The sequence below is a fragment of the Pyxicephalus adspersus genome, chromosome 2 (genome assembly GCF_032062135.1).
Source record: "Pyxicephalus adspersus chromosome 2, UCB_Pads_2.0, whole genome shotgun sequence".
In the NCBI taxonomy this organism is placed as follows: Eukaryota; Metazoa; Chordata; class Amphibia; order Anura; family Pyxicephalidae; genus Pyxicephalus; species Pyxicephalus adspersus.
In genome coordinates this window covers 154,330,603-154,346,262 of record NC_092859.1, presented here as the reverse complement: position 1 = coordinate 154,346,262, position 15,660 = coordinate 154,330,603, and the positions used below count along the sequence as shown (strand labels likewise).

The window sequence follows — 15,660 nt, the reverse complement described above, 5'->3', positions numbered from 1 at the left end:
TCACACAGATGGTCTTGCATTTCAATCCAGAATACTTTTGAATACAGAGTAGTTCAAGGTTGACTCATTGAGCCTGATTTTTATTATTTATTTATAAGCTCTCCAAGGCTGGAGAGAATACACTTTCATCAGTCAGCCTCAGTGATCCAGCAAACCTGGAATGGATCTGCTCCAGGATTCAAAACATTTGCTAGCAAATGACTAAAGAAATCCATTCCAGGTTGCTGGATCACCCAGGTTAATTAATGAAAGTGTGTCCTCTCCGGCTTTAAGAGCATTAATAAATCAGACCTATTGACTGCAAGGGGTCCAGTGGCAAAAAAAGTAGCCCAAATCATCACCACTGTAGTTCACAGTTGGTATGATGTGTTTGTGTGGAAATGCTCTGTTTGGTTTTCCCGAAACATGGCACTGCATTATGGCCAAACATTGTTCCTAGAAGAAGCTTTCTCCCGACAACCTTTTCAAACAAGCCACACATGTTCAGTGATGAACTTTAACATTTAACATGCTAACTGAAGCCTGTAAAGCTCTTGGAGCTCCTGAGGTCGTTGTGTTTTTCTTGAGCGATGCAGTGTGACCTTTTAGGTGAAATTTCTGGGGGAAATCCACAACTGTCAACTGTCAAACTTGAATATTTTTCAGTTTATATGCCTTTTCTCGCTGTAGACTTTTAGATTGTTTGGAAATGGCTAAAAAAAAAAAAACCCTCCTAGGTTGATGAGCTGTAACAGTTTCTACTCTAAGATGCTGGTGTCTTTCCTCCTTGGCATTGTGATAACACAAACCTTAATGCTTCTGACCAGCAAGCTGCCAAAACATCTGCTTTTACAGAGGTGGTCACACTTAGTTATGATTAATTAGTACGTAAATAAGATTTTGATGAGCAGCACCTTTCTTCTCTCTAATTTACAGTGGAAGTGGTAAGGGTGTACTTATTTCACACACTGCTTCTGCCTTTTTGCTTTGGTCTTTAAGTAATGACACAGTATATTACAACATGTGTTGTTCATCTCATGATGCATTTTTTTAAACCTGTACTTCAGAACAGAAAATGCGTGCTGTACTTTTTTTTACACATAACTGCAGTATTCTCCCCAGCCCAATTTAGATGGGTACATCACCAGCAATTTTCAGTAACCACCAGGGTGTTTGGGTGGTTACTGAAGAGTTGGGCCACAAAAATGGGGCTGCCACCCATCTACAATTTCTTCCTACCTATCTTAAAAAAATGCTTTAAACTCTGGATTTGTATATGATATACACATTTACTATTTCATGCAATCAAACAACATCTTGTATTCTACTGGAGTCATAATGTCTCGTATGTCCCATGCTGCCATTTTTAGCTCTGGGATAACTTTTCCTTTTCTGTTCCAGTCACAGAAGGAAGCTGAACAGCGGGGAGCATTCCTGCTACTGACAATCAATAGGGGACACTCCACACTGTGTACATTATTAGCTGTGGTAAATCTTGAGCCCTCCTGTTAGGGTACACAGCAGGGAGGTTTCCAGTTTGTTAATTGTTTTTGAAAACAATCATTAGACGTGAATGCTAGGTCCAAGCAGAGTGCCCCTTTGCTAAACTAGACTGCTGTAGGAATGGGAGAGGGGCCAAATGATTTTCTATGTTCTGTAGGTAAAAGTACCTCTTGTGTTGCACATTGTAGTTTTTTTGTTTGCATGTTGATTGGCCAGAAATGGACCCAAACATAATGCACACAGTTGTCTAGTGTGGAGACCATTTGTAACAATATGTAGACAGGGTAATGGTTCATGGATGAGTCCTAGGACAGAGACTTCAAGGCTGGATTTTTGCATTTGTTATGTTGAGAGATCATTTCATTGTTTTTTCATTGTTATTGATAGGATGGCAGCATGAGGTGCACTGGGGTGCCATTGTATATGGCAGCATTTTAAAATAACAAATGCTGTGTTCTCCCCAGCTACTTTTAGCCGGACGCACCGCCCAGCACTTTTAGTAACTACCTGGCTGTGTTACTGGAACATTAGCTTACTGGAACATAATGGTTACTGGAACATTAGCTTAAAACATTTCTGGGAAGAATACTGCAAATGTGTTCCAGCAATGCAGCATTGTTGTCAAGTGGACTCAAACAGCATAGTAGAACCTTTTCTCCTGGCCTACATGCCTGGACGTCCTAAAGAATTTTTATTTTTCAATAGATTTTTTATGTTTCCATGCCCTGTTAGTATTTTAAAGAATATTAACGAGACAACAATAAAAAGCTAAGCTGGTAGAAAATGTACAGACTGAGGACACGCCGTCTGACTTTATTTTCTGTATTTATGGGTCAGTTATCAGAATATCGACTATATGAAGATGATAAATGAACAGCACATAAAACGTTTGGGAAAAAAAAATAGGTCACAGAGGCTGAATGTGCTGTCTGTATATTGATTGGATTTAGACAGAACAGGCTGATTGTTTACACGCTGGTACATCATTCTGACATATGCATGGCTAATGAAACCTTTCAGCCTCCAATAATGACTCCATTCTATTCATAAACGCTCATTCTTTTCTCTTGATTCTGGAAGTAAATTACACATCTTAATGTCAATTTATAGACAATATGTGAGCAATTTTCTGCTTGAGCTCTTGAACACTACTTATATTGTAATTGTTCTGTCCATACATACTTGAGCATTCATATTGGTTATATGTGTGTACGCATGTATTTGCAAACCGGGGTTATTGATACTGCCATGCAGATCCTGAAACCTGTTTTAGATCACTGGCCCTTCCTATTAGCCATGGTATTACTATTTTACACCTGTAACTGTATATAACTGTATTGTGAAACTGCATTGCCGGAAGGTAGGGAAATCCAAATATATTTATTAGTAAACAGGATTTATATAGCGCCAACATATTACGCAGCACTGTACATTAAATACGGGTTGCGAATGACAGATAGATACAGTCAGTGACACAGGAGGAGGCGAAGACCCTGCCCTGAAGAGCTTACAATCTAGGAGGACTTTTCTATCTTGCTACGTAATGTGAATGTTTGCAGCTTTTGTTTATGGTCTATTCAAAGGTTAGATTATCCTAATACAGTGTTCTTTCCATCCCCTTTTAGCTGTGTGCACCACCCAGCACTCAATAACCACCCGGCTGTTTATGGGTGGTCACTGACAAGTTGGGTCACAATACCGGGGCTGCCACCCACTTACATCTTCTTCCCACCCAAATTAAAATAATTTCTGGTTTGAACACTGTAATATGTGATGCATATTCATGTTGACATTTATGTAGAATTCTAACATTTGAGAAAAATGTTTTTTTTTGTTTTTTTTTTTTTCCTACCTAGTACTGTTGGCGATGGACTGGATTTAACTTTGGTTTGGACCTGTTAGTCACGTACACCAACCGCTATATCATATTTAAAAGGAACACCCTTAATCAGCCATGCAATGGCTCAGTCAGTCTTCAGACACAAAGGAACATTGCATACAGGTATGTTCTATTCAATTCTATTTTTTAAATAATTGGCATGTCAAGTACACAGTTTTTAATATTTATATCACAATGTGTATTATAAACCTAAAAATACAAACATTTAAAGCTAAACATAATTTTCTATAGCCACATGGGTTAAAATACACTTTGTCTAATGAATTAGATCACCTGTAGGGTCACCTGGAAAATTGTTAAGGGACTGACTCCATGATAAATAGCAGAGGATGTGTAAATCAGTCTGTTTACACAAGTAAAGGGGTTGGTTCAAAAGGTACAATTGAAAAAAGTTTCAGTATACCCAGTTTTATTCTATAAAATATAAATTGATGGTCAACTTTTCCCACATAATACTTTGTGTACAAACATTTCATACAAAAATACATAGAAATTGTTTTGTGATTAAGTGTTTGCTCTTACAATGATTAGAATAGCTTCCTCAAAGCCCTGCCGTGTTTCGCAGTATCTGCTTCCTCAGGGAACATGGGGATCATGTATCCAAGGGCTCAAGAATTATGAGTAGTATATGACGCTGGTGGTATAGCAGAATGGTAAAGCAGGATTGCTTGTCTTGGTTTAACTATTGAGGTAACCTAACATTATTCAATGAGTGGACATTATTCCACTCATTGTACCAGTGAACACTAAATTACAAACCAATATCTATGTATTTTTGTGTGAAACGTTTGTGCACCAAGTATTATGTTGTAACAGTTGTTGGTCAATTTATGTATGATTGAATGATAAAAAAACACCCGTAGGATGGGTTGGTGGGAAGTAGGGAAAACTTAATTTTTATTCCATAGTAGTGGGCCTTAATCTTTATTCTTTTTCAAGACCCATAACTTTCAGTCACTAAAGCTAAACCTTGGCAGTGGTGTCCCATTATCTCTGGATAGGTCTCATGTAATCTCCAAAAATCCCAGTAATTGTGTATAATCATGTCTTTTGTATCCACAGGTTGCGCTTGTTGTCATTCGATACCAATGGTAAAGTCATCTGCAATAGATCAAGTGGCTATCAGATCCTGAGCCTTGAGAAAGATCAGGTATGTGATATATATTTCTATTTATATCATCCATGAATATATATATATATATATATATATATATATATATATATATATATTAATTTTATATATATATTTTTTTAATATATAATCAAGTGTTACAAATCAAGGTGCATAGTAAGAGCAGATAATCTTTCATTTGGAACTCCACTTACTGTACCTAAAGATCCTGCTCCAAGGAAATTGTTCTAAAAATCTTGCTTGAAGCAGACCTCAACTCCAAGTCACTAGGAGGTAGAGCTAATATGCAAAAGAAGCATGCAATGTCTCTGGCCCTGGCTCCTGACTTTTTGTTTTGGCTCCACACTGTATGGCGATTGTGCCGGTAATGTAGAGCTCAGCTCTGTGTGCAGCAATGTCACATACAGAGCCAGACACTGGAGGTAATGTCACTTCTGCATACCACAAGTGGCCATCTGAAGGCTGAAGAGAATCTCCGGACTCTTGAAAGTCCGCGGTCCACGGATGGTGGTTGGGTGCCGCTTCGTTTTCAATAATGGATCATGTACTCGCGGCCCACTGAAAACACCGCCGCAGACCGGTAGTGGGCCGCGGCCCGGTGGTTGGGGACCGCTGAATTAGATCACCTGTAGGGTCACCTGGAAAATTAAGGGACCGACCCCATAGTAAATAGCAGAGGATGTGTAAATCAGTCTGTTTACACAATTAAAGGGGTTGGTTCAAAAGGTACAATTGAAAAAAGTTTCAGTATACCCAGTTTTATTCTATAAAATATAAATTGATGGTCAACTGTTCCCACATAATACTTTACAAACATTTCATACAATAATACATAGAAATTGTTTTGTGATTAAGTGTTTAGCATAGCTTCCTCAAAGCCCCGCCGTGTTTCGCAGTATCTGCTTCCTCAGGGGACATGGGGATCATGTATCCAAGGGCTCAAGAATAATAAGTAGTATATGACGCTGGTGGTATAGCAGAACGGTAAAGCAGGATTGCTTGTCTTGGTTTAACTATTGAGGTAACTTAACATTATTCAATGAGTGGACATTATTCCACTCATTGTACCAGTGAACACTAAATTACAAACCAATATCTATGTATTTTTGTGTGAAACGTTTGTGCACCAAGTATTATGTTGTAACAGTTGTTGGTCAATTTATGTATGATTGAATGATAAAAAAACACCCGTAGGATGGGTTGGTGGGAAGTAGGGAAAACTTAATTTTTATTCCATAGTAGTGGGCCTTAATCTTTATTCTTTTTCAAGACCCATAACTTTCAGTCACTAAAGCTAAACCTTGGCAGTGGTGTCCCATTATCTCTGGATAGGTCTCATGTAATCTCCAAAAATCCCAGTAATTGTGTATAATCATGTCTTTTGTATCCACAGGTTGCGCTTGTTGTCATTCGATACCAATGGTAAAGTCATCTGCAATAGATCAAGTGGCTATCAGATCCTGAGCCTTGAGAAAGATCAGGTATGTGATATATATTTCTATTTATATCATCCATGAATATATATATATATATATATATATATATATATATATATATATATTAATTTTATATATATATTTTTTTAATATATAATCAAGTGTTACAAATCAAGGTGCATAGTAAGAGCAGATAATCTTTCATTTGGAACTCCACTTACTGTACCTAAAGATCCTGCTCCAAGGAAATTGTTCTAAAAATCTTGCTTGAAGCAGACCTCAACTCCAAGTCACTAGGAGGTAGAGCTAATATGCAAAAGAAGCATGCAATGTCTCTGGCCCTGGCTCCTGACTTTTTGTTTTGGCTCCACTCTGTATGGCGATTGTGCCGGTAATGTAGAGCTCAGCTCTGTGTGCAGCAATGTCACATACAGAGCCAGACACTGGAGGTAATGTCACTTCTGCATACCACAAGTGGCCATCTGAAGGCTGAAGAGAATCTCCGGACTCTTGAAAGTCCGGTGTAGATGAGCTGCAAAGATGGAGGCTTCCTCTGATGTGGCGGTGACCAGTCCTTGAGCTGTCATCACTGCAGGGTGGCTGTACGCAGGTAAGGCTGTACACGTCGGAGTCTCTTACCCATTGGTAAATCACTGATATTGTTTTATAATGAAAAAAGCTGTCAAAAGCACAGATCCTGAATCTTTTTGGGTAAGCACCTAAGAGGTAGCAGTGTTCTTTCCTATTCCAAATATAGAGGTGTAATGAGAGTCAGTGGCAAGCATTGCTCTGTATAATTTCTTTCCTCACCCAAAAGATAATCCTGCAGAGCTGATGAGGCTCCCAGCATGTAAAGGACGGATATAATGCAGCACAACAGGAAGAATTTATCTCAAGCATTTTGAATATTTAGGATGAAAACACTTCATTGTTGAGCTGCTGCTGTTCTGACGGGAAGCCCTATTTTGCTTGGTAGCAAAATCTTGCCAATATAAAAACTTGCTATATACTTGTATAGCTAACTATTAGTCTTGGTCTCCCTGTGAAGTCCAAGGAACACAGTTTGTTTTGTAGTTTTATGCTTTTTCTCAACAATAAATGGTGCGTAAACAAATTATTCAACAAGACACAACAAAACATACAGATATCGAAAACTATGCATGCATGCATACACACACACACACACACACACACACATGCACGCACTTTCTAGGGAGTGAACACTGGCAATGTATGCAAAAGTATTCTAAAAGTTATAACTAAATAACTAAGTCTTAGCTTCAGTAAAAGCTTTTCACATTTTCCTTGGTAAGTAGAGAACAGGGTGTTAAGCGATTGCTATGAAACCCGGGCACTTGATCTTGATTCTTTGTCTGTTGAAGCTTCAAAGTGGTCCCATGTCAGCCAGACAGGGTCCCTTCCAGTTTCCCCTGGCTTTTCCTGGTCTTTTTGAGTCCCTTTTAAGTCCCCCTTTCCCTCTCTGATGGAAACTTCAGGCATTTTTGTGGCCTCTCCTAGTTGGTCTATAAACTTTCTACTTAAACTTAACATTACAATTTATCAGGCAACCAGTCCTGCCTGCAAACTTTAAATGGCAGTCATGCTCTTGAACTTTATTGGCCATTGGTCAGCCATGTCAATCTGTTGGTCTGTGTCTAGAAAATCACATATTTTTATATATTGCAGCACAAAGCCATGTCTCCTTTCCAGCTCTGTTATGTGGCTACTTCTATTACACCCATTTGCATGATGAAAGTTTCTGCGTTGCTGATCTTACCAATGTCAATTATTCACAATTACAATGTTGATCAAATTTTATTAGCAGTTTAAAGCCGAACTATAGTTCTGCAAAAAAAAAAAAAAACTGCAAGCATGCAGGATTTTTTTTTTTTTTACTGTGGAATGGACCGACCCAAGTCCCTTCTGCAAAATAACATACCTGCCTGTTGGTAGTCTTTAAGTACATGGGGCTGCACATTAGCAGTTCATTGTGGGTTTGCTGAGATATGATGGCCAAGGATCCATCACCCAGAAAAGGACCAGATACAGATAGCCATGCCTGCGAGGATAAGTGAGTGTCATTTAATAAATTGAGATCAGGTGGGTAAGTTTGTTTTATTGCAGAAGGAACATAGTCTTGTCCCTTCTGCAATGAAGGGCCTGCCTGGTTGCAAATTTTATCAAGCATCAGTTTCCTTTTAATAGTTATTAATAGTAAAACCATTCACAGAGTTAACATAGTAGCTGTAGAGAACCTTTTTATTAAAGGGAACTTTGGCTGCTATACCTTTTCCCCGCTGCAGGTAGCGCTTCATCCAACGTAATCCAGACCACTCACCTGGATCAATATATCCTCAAGGCCTCCTGAAAGCTGAATGGGTAACCAGTATCCTACATGTACAGTAATATTTATTTGAATGCAAAGCAACAAATTTATGTATATATGGCGTCATCCCTGCTGGTCACTAAAGTCCTGCTATTGTGTTTTTGAATGACAGGACTGAGTATTGGGAAAGTCTTTGGTGGAAAGTGAGACCCTGTACATCGTCTGAGCCTATAATACAAAGGACTTCTCAAGGAATCAAAAATAATTTGCTTTTCCTCTTGTAATGTTGGGGACCATATTCATGGGAAGGATATGTCTGATCATATAAAGAATGCTTTACAGACTTTTGATGTACACATTTTTAGAAAATATTTCTTGGCTTGTCTCAGTGTATTTTACTCTTTTTCTAATCCTGTGTTTCTCGTCCTGTAGGAACAAGTGGTCATGAACCTGGATAGTCGCCTGCTCTTGTACCCACTGTATGTCTGCTGCAACTTTTTGTACACGTCACCTGAAAAAAAGGCAGAATTGGAGAGTCAGCTGGACAGCGCTGACAACTAAGAAGACAACTGCCTACAAAGACCTCAATATCAAAAGGGAACATTATTTTCGTCAGGTTTATTTTGCTGAACTGTCTGCTCTAGCGGAGGACGCAAATGGTCTCATGATTTGTATGTGACGTATGCTGTGGGGTTCTGCAGTTTGGGCCTTTCTTTCTGTTGGATGTATTGAATGTAACATTTAACACACCGGGGCTCATTTATGGTTTCTAGAGCAAAGGAACAAATAGTAATGTGGCTTTCATCAGCCAGTTTCATTCTTGGGAAGGGAAATTCATCAGAAAACTAGAAACTGCACTTGTCTGAGCCTAATACCTGTAATCACACGGGGGTCCTCCTTTCCTTCAGACCTCTGTCGTGTTTTGATTGTTAAATATAGTGGTTTCCGAGAAGAGAATCTTTGTGTTTTGTAGGACTGTTGCAATATTGTATTTCAGCGGCAGATGCAGTCTTAGAAAAAAATTTCAGCTCCATGTGTAAGTAAAATCTATGGGCTGTGTTAGGGAAAGGTCCCTTTTCTTGAAGGTAAATGATTATTGGCTGGTTCATCTGGCTTAGTTATGGTTTGTTCACACAGTCAACCACTTGTGTTACTGCTCATTAAGTATCCTGTTGGATTCTGTTGGCATCTATTAGCAGGGTTCTCCCCAGGCCTTTTTAGCTGGGCGCACCACCTGGCAATTTTCAGCACCCACCCGGCTGTTTTTGGGTGGTTACTGAAGAGTTTGGTCACAATACAGGGGCTGCCACGTGCCTACGATTTCTTCCCACCTGGCTTAAAAAAAATTCTGGGTTGAGCACTGTATTAGCATTAAAAAAGTGGTTATGACGGGGGTTATACAGACTGAGACTGGGCACTGTGGGCAAACTGCACCACAAAAAATTTCTCCCATTTAAATTATAAGAGGTCTTTGCAGTTGTGCAATGACAAGCTTGGGAGCACTTAACTGCTGCAAGACCCTACACGTGGATAAGCCCTTAAAGTGTATCTACACCCAATATTCTCCCCAGAACATTTTTTAAGCTGTAGGTGGGTGGCAGCCCCTGTATTGTGATCTATCTTCACAGTAACCACCCAAAAATAGCCCTTTGGTTACTAAAAAGAGCCAGACGGTGCACCCAGCTAAAAGGGGCTGGGGAGATCACTGTACACCCACGCTTTGTTTTGGATGATAGGAGAAAAGATTAGAGCTCCAATCATATTTTATGACTATTTTTCTATTAGAGAGATTCCCCCAATTTCTGTTGTAACCCATCAGGAAGTAAGATACTATTTGCAAATGGATAAGAGTGCACAATAAAAAGTGCATTGAGGTTCTAACATTTCCCTATTAAGCTTCAAAATAAAATTATTTCTTAATGACAACCTGAGACAGGAAGAAAAAAAATCTCTCCAATGGAGCCTGCCGTAAAACCTGACCACAGTTCTATTCTAATTCTTATCCAGTCCATCATTGATACACATGAAGATCGTTTTCCTCTTTAGACTGCCATATTGGCGGTGGTAAGCATGATGTAGACAGTGGCATCAGAAGAACTAAAAATGTAAAACTGAGCCAGGTGAACCAGATACCTTTTATAACATTGTGGGACCTCAGTGTGGCAATTTTTCATTTCTCTTAGAACTCTCCTACAATATCAAAGCCCTGACTGACCCTGGCAATGCAGTTCTAGTTTTCTTTGCTCTAGTTTTCCAAGTAAGCCCGTGTCTTACAGAATGTAGGCTATTCTGCCAAAAGTGCTGCCATCGCATGCCAAAAGTCACCTTAATATATATATATTTATATATGTATATAGGATAATCTGTTCAGACTTGTAGCAGGTGCTTATTTTTTTAAGTAGCTTTTCCAAGGAGCGCAGCAATCTGCCATGCAGATTTTGTTTATATTTATTTTGTAATACCTACAGGTGGCCACGCAAAGCCCAATCCTCTCAAAGATTAGGCTGCGTAGGGCTCCTCCTGGCAGCGATAAGCTTCTAAATGTTGGAAGTGCATATTATCTCACACAGAGATTCTCCTGTATAAAAATCTCTGCGATCTGCCATTTTCTCTTTTCTATGGAACCTTGAAAGTGCTAATCTTATGGGGTTGCCAAACAAAGACTGGCATGCTGTTTAATGCCTACTATTTTTATTATTTTTTTTCCACACTGTTGTACTGGTTATTTTCTGTAGTATTTTTGTTTCAAATAGTTTGTTTTTTTCCTCGTTATTGTGAAGTTTTGAGTTCACCTATAAGCCTTAAAGATCCCCCAAGCCTGCAGCTTAACTATCTCATGTTTAACAGTAAGGTTGAGTTTTTGGTTTTTGCAGAAATGTTAGATAAGGCATGAGGAAGACAGGCTGAGGGTAAAATACAGTAGGCTCCTCATATTCCAGATGTTTGGGAATTGCGCTGTCCGTTACCTCCAATATGAGGTGTAAAATTTTTGAGAAGCTTCTGTATTTGAATACTTTGGCACTAGGGGTCCATAAATAGAAAAAAAGAGAACAAACAGGAAAAACCTAATGAGGAATGACGCATGTAAATGCAAGTGACGTGAATTGTAAAAGTGGCAGTGGGGTGAAAAAGATCACCATGTTTCAACTGGCTTCTATTTTTTGAATGGGGCAAACTAGCATTATATAAATGAAGCCATTTTTCTCACCGCCTTTTTGCCCCTGTGACTTAGAATACAGATAAGGTTAGTAGCAACGAAAGCCCCTATTTTATGATGACCGTTTACTAACTCCAGACATAAAGACTTTTATTCAAACATATTCAGTAGCCACCATGGTGTAAAATAAACTCAGATTTTCTATCTTGTAGTGGTGACATCACATCTGTGCAAAGTGCAGGGCTGTGATGGAAACCCAGAAGCTCCACCAACTCCTTCAATATTCATCAACGCCATTCTTCCATAGTAATAATTGGTCATTTCATTCTTTAAACCAAACATATCCTTTAAGGATAGCATCCCATTGCATTCTGTAGGGTTTCCCTCTGAACAGCTGATGGAATTTACTGGAGAAGCATAATGGCTAAATGTTTGATGTGTGTATATGTACATTATTGTACATTTTGTTACTCTTTACTGCACAGTCAGATGAATTATCTCCTTGTTAAGCAATGCATTTTCCGTGTTCTGTGTCACCAACCTGTTTACCTCTATACAGAGGTGATTCTGGAAGTGTTCAGGCTGCACTAGAAAACATTAAAGTGATCTTTCTGGCTGCAGTGTATCATAAACATTATGAGAGGGGTAGATAAACATAACAAAACTTTAGGAAAATAAAACCTAAATAAAATATTTAGGATTTAATCTGTGTATGTTGTCATTGGCCAGAAGCTCCCCAATGCTAACTCACCTGACAAAGTTTAATAAACTTCTGAATTTGCAGAAGGGAGTTTGATACTCCAGAGTTTTAGTTTTTATAGAACAATACTAATGTGAAATCTGTAAGCTTTTGTTGTAAACCATGCATTGTTAATCTGTTGTTACATGGCTGACTGTAGAGAATGTGCAGTCATTGAATGGCAACACAAACCTTAAAGCGGAATTAAAATCTTCCATAAAATGCAATACAAACTGTTTTTTATCCCTTAAAAACTGCATATTTATAAATTACTGTAGTGTGCTTCTTCAGTGCAAGTCTATGTGACTTTTACTGTGGAATAGTGCCGGGGCCCTATACACAATCTGCCGAGTTGGGTAGTATTGGAATGAGGGTTGGTCTCTCCTCATTTCCCCGAAAACCATCTTCTAGACCGAGCAAACTAATATATCCCTTATAATAGTCTACCTCTCTTAATTTACAAAGGGTTATAATAGTAACCCCCCTCCCCCCCCCTTTTTTTTTCTTTGGTGTCTGCCGTTCATCTTCCCCCTCTCCATGGAACAGGAGTCTGCCAGTCTGCACAGCTCTTGTGTTTCTTTCCCTTGTTATCCCCAACAGTTCCTTACAGTGACAATTATTGAGCGCCTATATGAGTCCTAATAGGATTTTCAGATTTGATTGGTCAGTTTTCTATTTTGCTGGAATGTCAACTTTTCCAGGGCAAAGAATTTAGTATGGCCTTTTCTGACCACCTCTTAATGCCTCGGGGTGCATTACAGATGAGACCATGCAATGCTTTGGATTTTTTTTCTGGAATGCCCTTTGATGCCCAATTGAATGTTTCCATGAAAAGGATTCTCATTATATTGCCTGGGCTGTAGGAATGGATAAGTCCTATCAGCTGAAGCTCTGCTTCACAATTACATTCTTGTCAATATGCATTCCAGCTGAGCCTATGCGTGACATTGTATAAGACATGAGTGGATCAAAGCAAAGAACCTTCTGTCTTCAAAGTATATGGAAATCATACTTATAAGGACAATATATTCCATTTTTCTTAGTATTCTGTATCATACATAGCCTGGTAGAGCTGTGGATATTGTATGTTCCCCGTTCTGTTTGGCTTCCCAGTCTTGAGGATAATGAGCAGTAAATTGATAAGAATCATTGGCTAAGCCTCCTGTAAAATCTGCATGTAAAGGTATAGCTTACTATAAAAGAGTTAAATATCATTTAACACTGATTTGTGTTTGCAGTACATTTTGGCAAGGTGAAAGTCATTTTCATATTGGCTATAAAATTCAGTGCTGCCAAAATAGAGAGCGACACCTTCACAGCATCTTAAAGGATAACCGCAATGCTGCGGAAGTTATTTTATCTACATTTCTATTTTATATTTTCATTTGAATATTCAGTGCATGGAAAAAAATGCATTGTTGCCCAATGTGAAATAAAATATCACCAGGACAGGACGTAAAGAGAAATCTCTAACAGAGCAGTTAGAACTTATTAGGGGCTTTAACCTTCCTTGCCACATCCAACATTTATATGACGTTGCTGGACTTGCACCTTATAGGTTGTAACAGTTTAAAAAAACTGAAGTTAAGGCTATAGCAAGCCATGCAATTACTTTTGCCTGAAAAAGACATTGACCTTTTATACTATGTCACACTTAACATTTAGAGGAAGCAATTTATGTTGACTTGTTTTTTTATATATTTTTGTTACAAATGCATCCTTTACCTTTTCATTTTTGTGCACTGCTGCAAAATTGTTCTTGTGCTGTTACATTTTTTTTTATGTTTCTATGTGGCTCAAATGACTGTTATGAAGAACTAACACTGTGACAAAGTAAAGTAACCTATGTATGCAGTTTGTTGGCTGTCTTACAGATCTTACAATTTAATACTGAGTTCTTATATTTTCCCTATTGAGTTGATTTTTGGAATAAAGTAAAACCCACGTACACATGCACTTGTCTTTATTTGCCATCGCTTGAAGTCATAAAATGAAGTAGAATTTCCAATGGATAATGCTAGAGTTCCTAGTAGTGTCTAACATAAGTACTTTGACTCACCCGCTGCAGAGCAAGCATGCTTTAAATGAGCCTCAGAAAAAGCATCAGACCTTCTCTCTCTACTTGTTTCAGGTCAGCAACTCAGTACTGAAGTCAAAGCATCTACATAAGTCAGCCCCCATTATATCTGGCTAATGAAGAATAAAGAGCTGCGGGGGTGGTCCCACAATCATTGTGAGGTGTGCAGACTGTTTCACATTACATATTTACAGGCTGAGTTAGAGATTTTAAATATACCATAAAATTAAACTAAATTTACAAAATAGTTTGCTGATGCTTTAGGCTGCAGGATAAAATCTGCTTGCAATACACAGTCCTGTTTCTGCACAATCGGTAGTGATTTATTACAGTATTGCTGTTCCTGACAAGGGCTAGGTCTGATATGTTTATTCTTGGGGCAAAACCTTCCGCCACTGAATACAATGACTTTAATAACTGGGAGGGTACAGAATATTTATATTAATATACAATATTGTGTACATATATATAAAGTCAAATCCGTTGTGTTGGTGCATACATCTGAATGTATTACTGAATAAAAGGATTACATGGGAGATGACAATTTCTTGTGATCTTTTTTTTCTTTTTTCCATCAGTCTGTACACTATGGTATGTGTACCTGTGGTATGTGAAACGACTTCAAAGAGATGAAAACAACTTCAAAAGTGTTCCGAAGGACGGCTTCTATAATATGTGATTCTTTGCAACCTATAGCAAAAAAATTACAACTGATAAGCACAGTTTTCAGCAAGCGCTCTTAAAGCACAACAAAACCTACAAGTCATCTGTTCCCATTCCCTTCCAGGGCACTGCTATCTTTTTCTTTCTTGGCTTCCTGTAGACTATTGTCCATATTTGCCCGGGCTGAGATGTCACAAATCCTGCACAGGCACACGGGTTGAGTTGTTCCTGGCATGCACGCAGGACAAGCTGGGATTGCCAGGAACCCTGGCAACTAAAGCTGAAGCTGTACATGTGTTAAGCTTTTTGCCAAACACCTGGAGTGACCAGGGATTATTGCAGAATTGATGTTGATAGCATTGTCATATTACCCCTTTGTTCTTCTCTAACAACATACGCTTGGCTATTAGAGAAGAATATATGATCGGGTGGGGTGTATTTTCAGACCCACTGCAAGGACATCCTGCAACAGGATTCAATCATGTTCACTGCCAGAGTAAGCAGGTACTTTTAAAGGATAAACTTGTAAAACATGTTAATGTAACTAATCGAATGCTTTGTTTTTTGGGGTGAGATGTACTAGTTGATTTTGTTCTGTACTTTCATCTGGTAAATCTGTAAAAAGCACACACCGTCCCTGGGTATCTGCTGACCCCTCCACTGTACCTATGATAACTATTTTTACTTTCAGCTTAAACTCACAAAAAATGAGCCAAGCTCCCGTTGACACCCTGACAACTGCCAGCAG

At 38.7% G+C, this 15,660-nt stretch overlaps 1 protein-coding gene across 1 annotated transcript in view; it reads left to right on the top strand.

Annotated features, from left to right (window-relative positions):
* GMCL1 (germ cell-less 1, spermatogenesis associated) overlaps positions 1-12,457 on the top strand; it is a gene marked incomplete in the record, with an annotated part of 84,069 nt that extends 71,612 nt beyond the window's left edge. Inside the window, 3 exon segments of the mRNA XM_072402809.1 lie at positions 3,339-3,484; positions 4,445-4,532; positions 8,709-12,457. Of these exon segments, the coding sequence (XP_072258910.1) occupies positions 3,339-3,484; positions 4,445-4,532; positions 8,709-8,837 (363 nt within the window).
* Between the last annotated feature and the right edge of the window lie 3,203 nt (positions 12,458-15,660).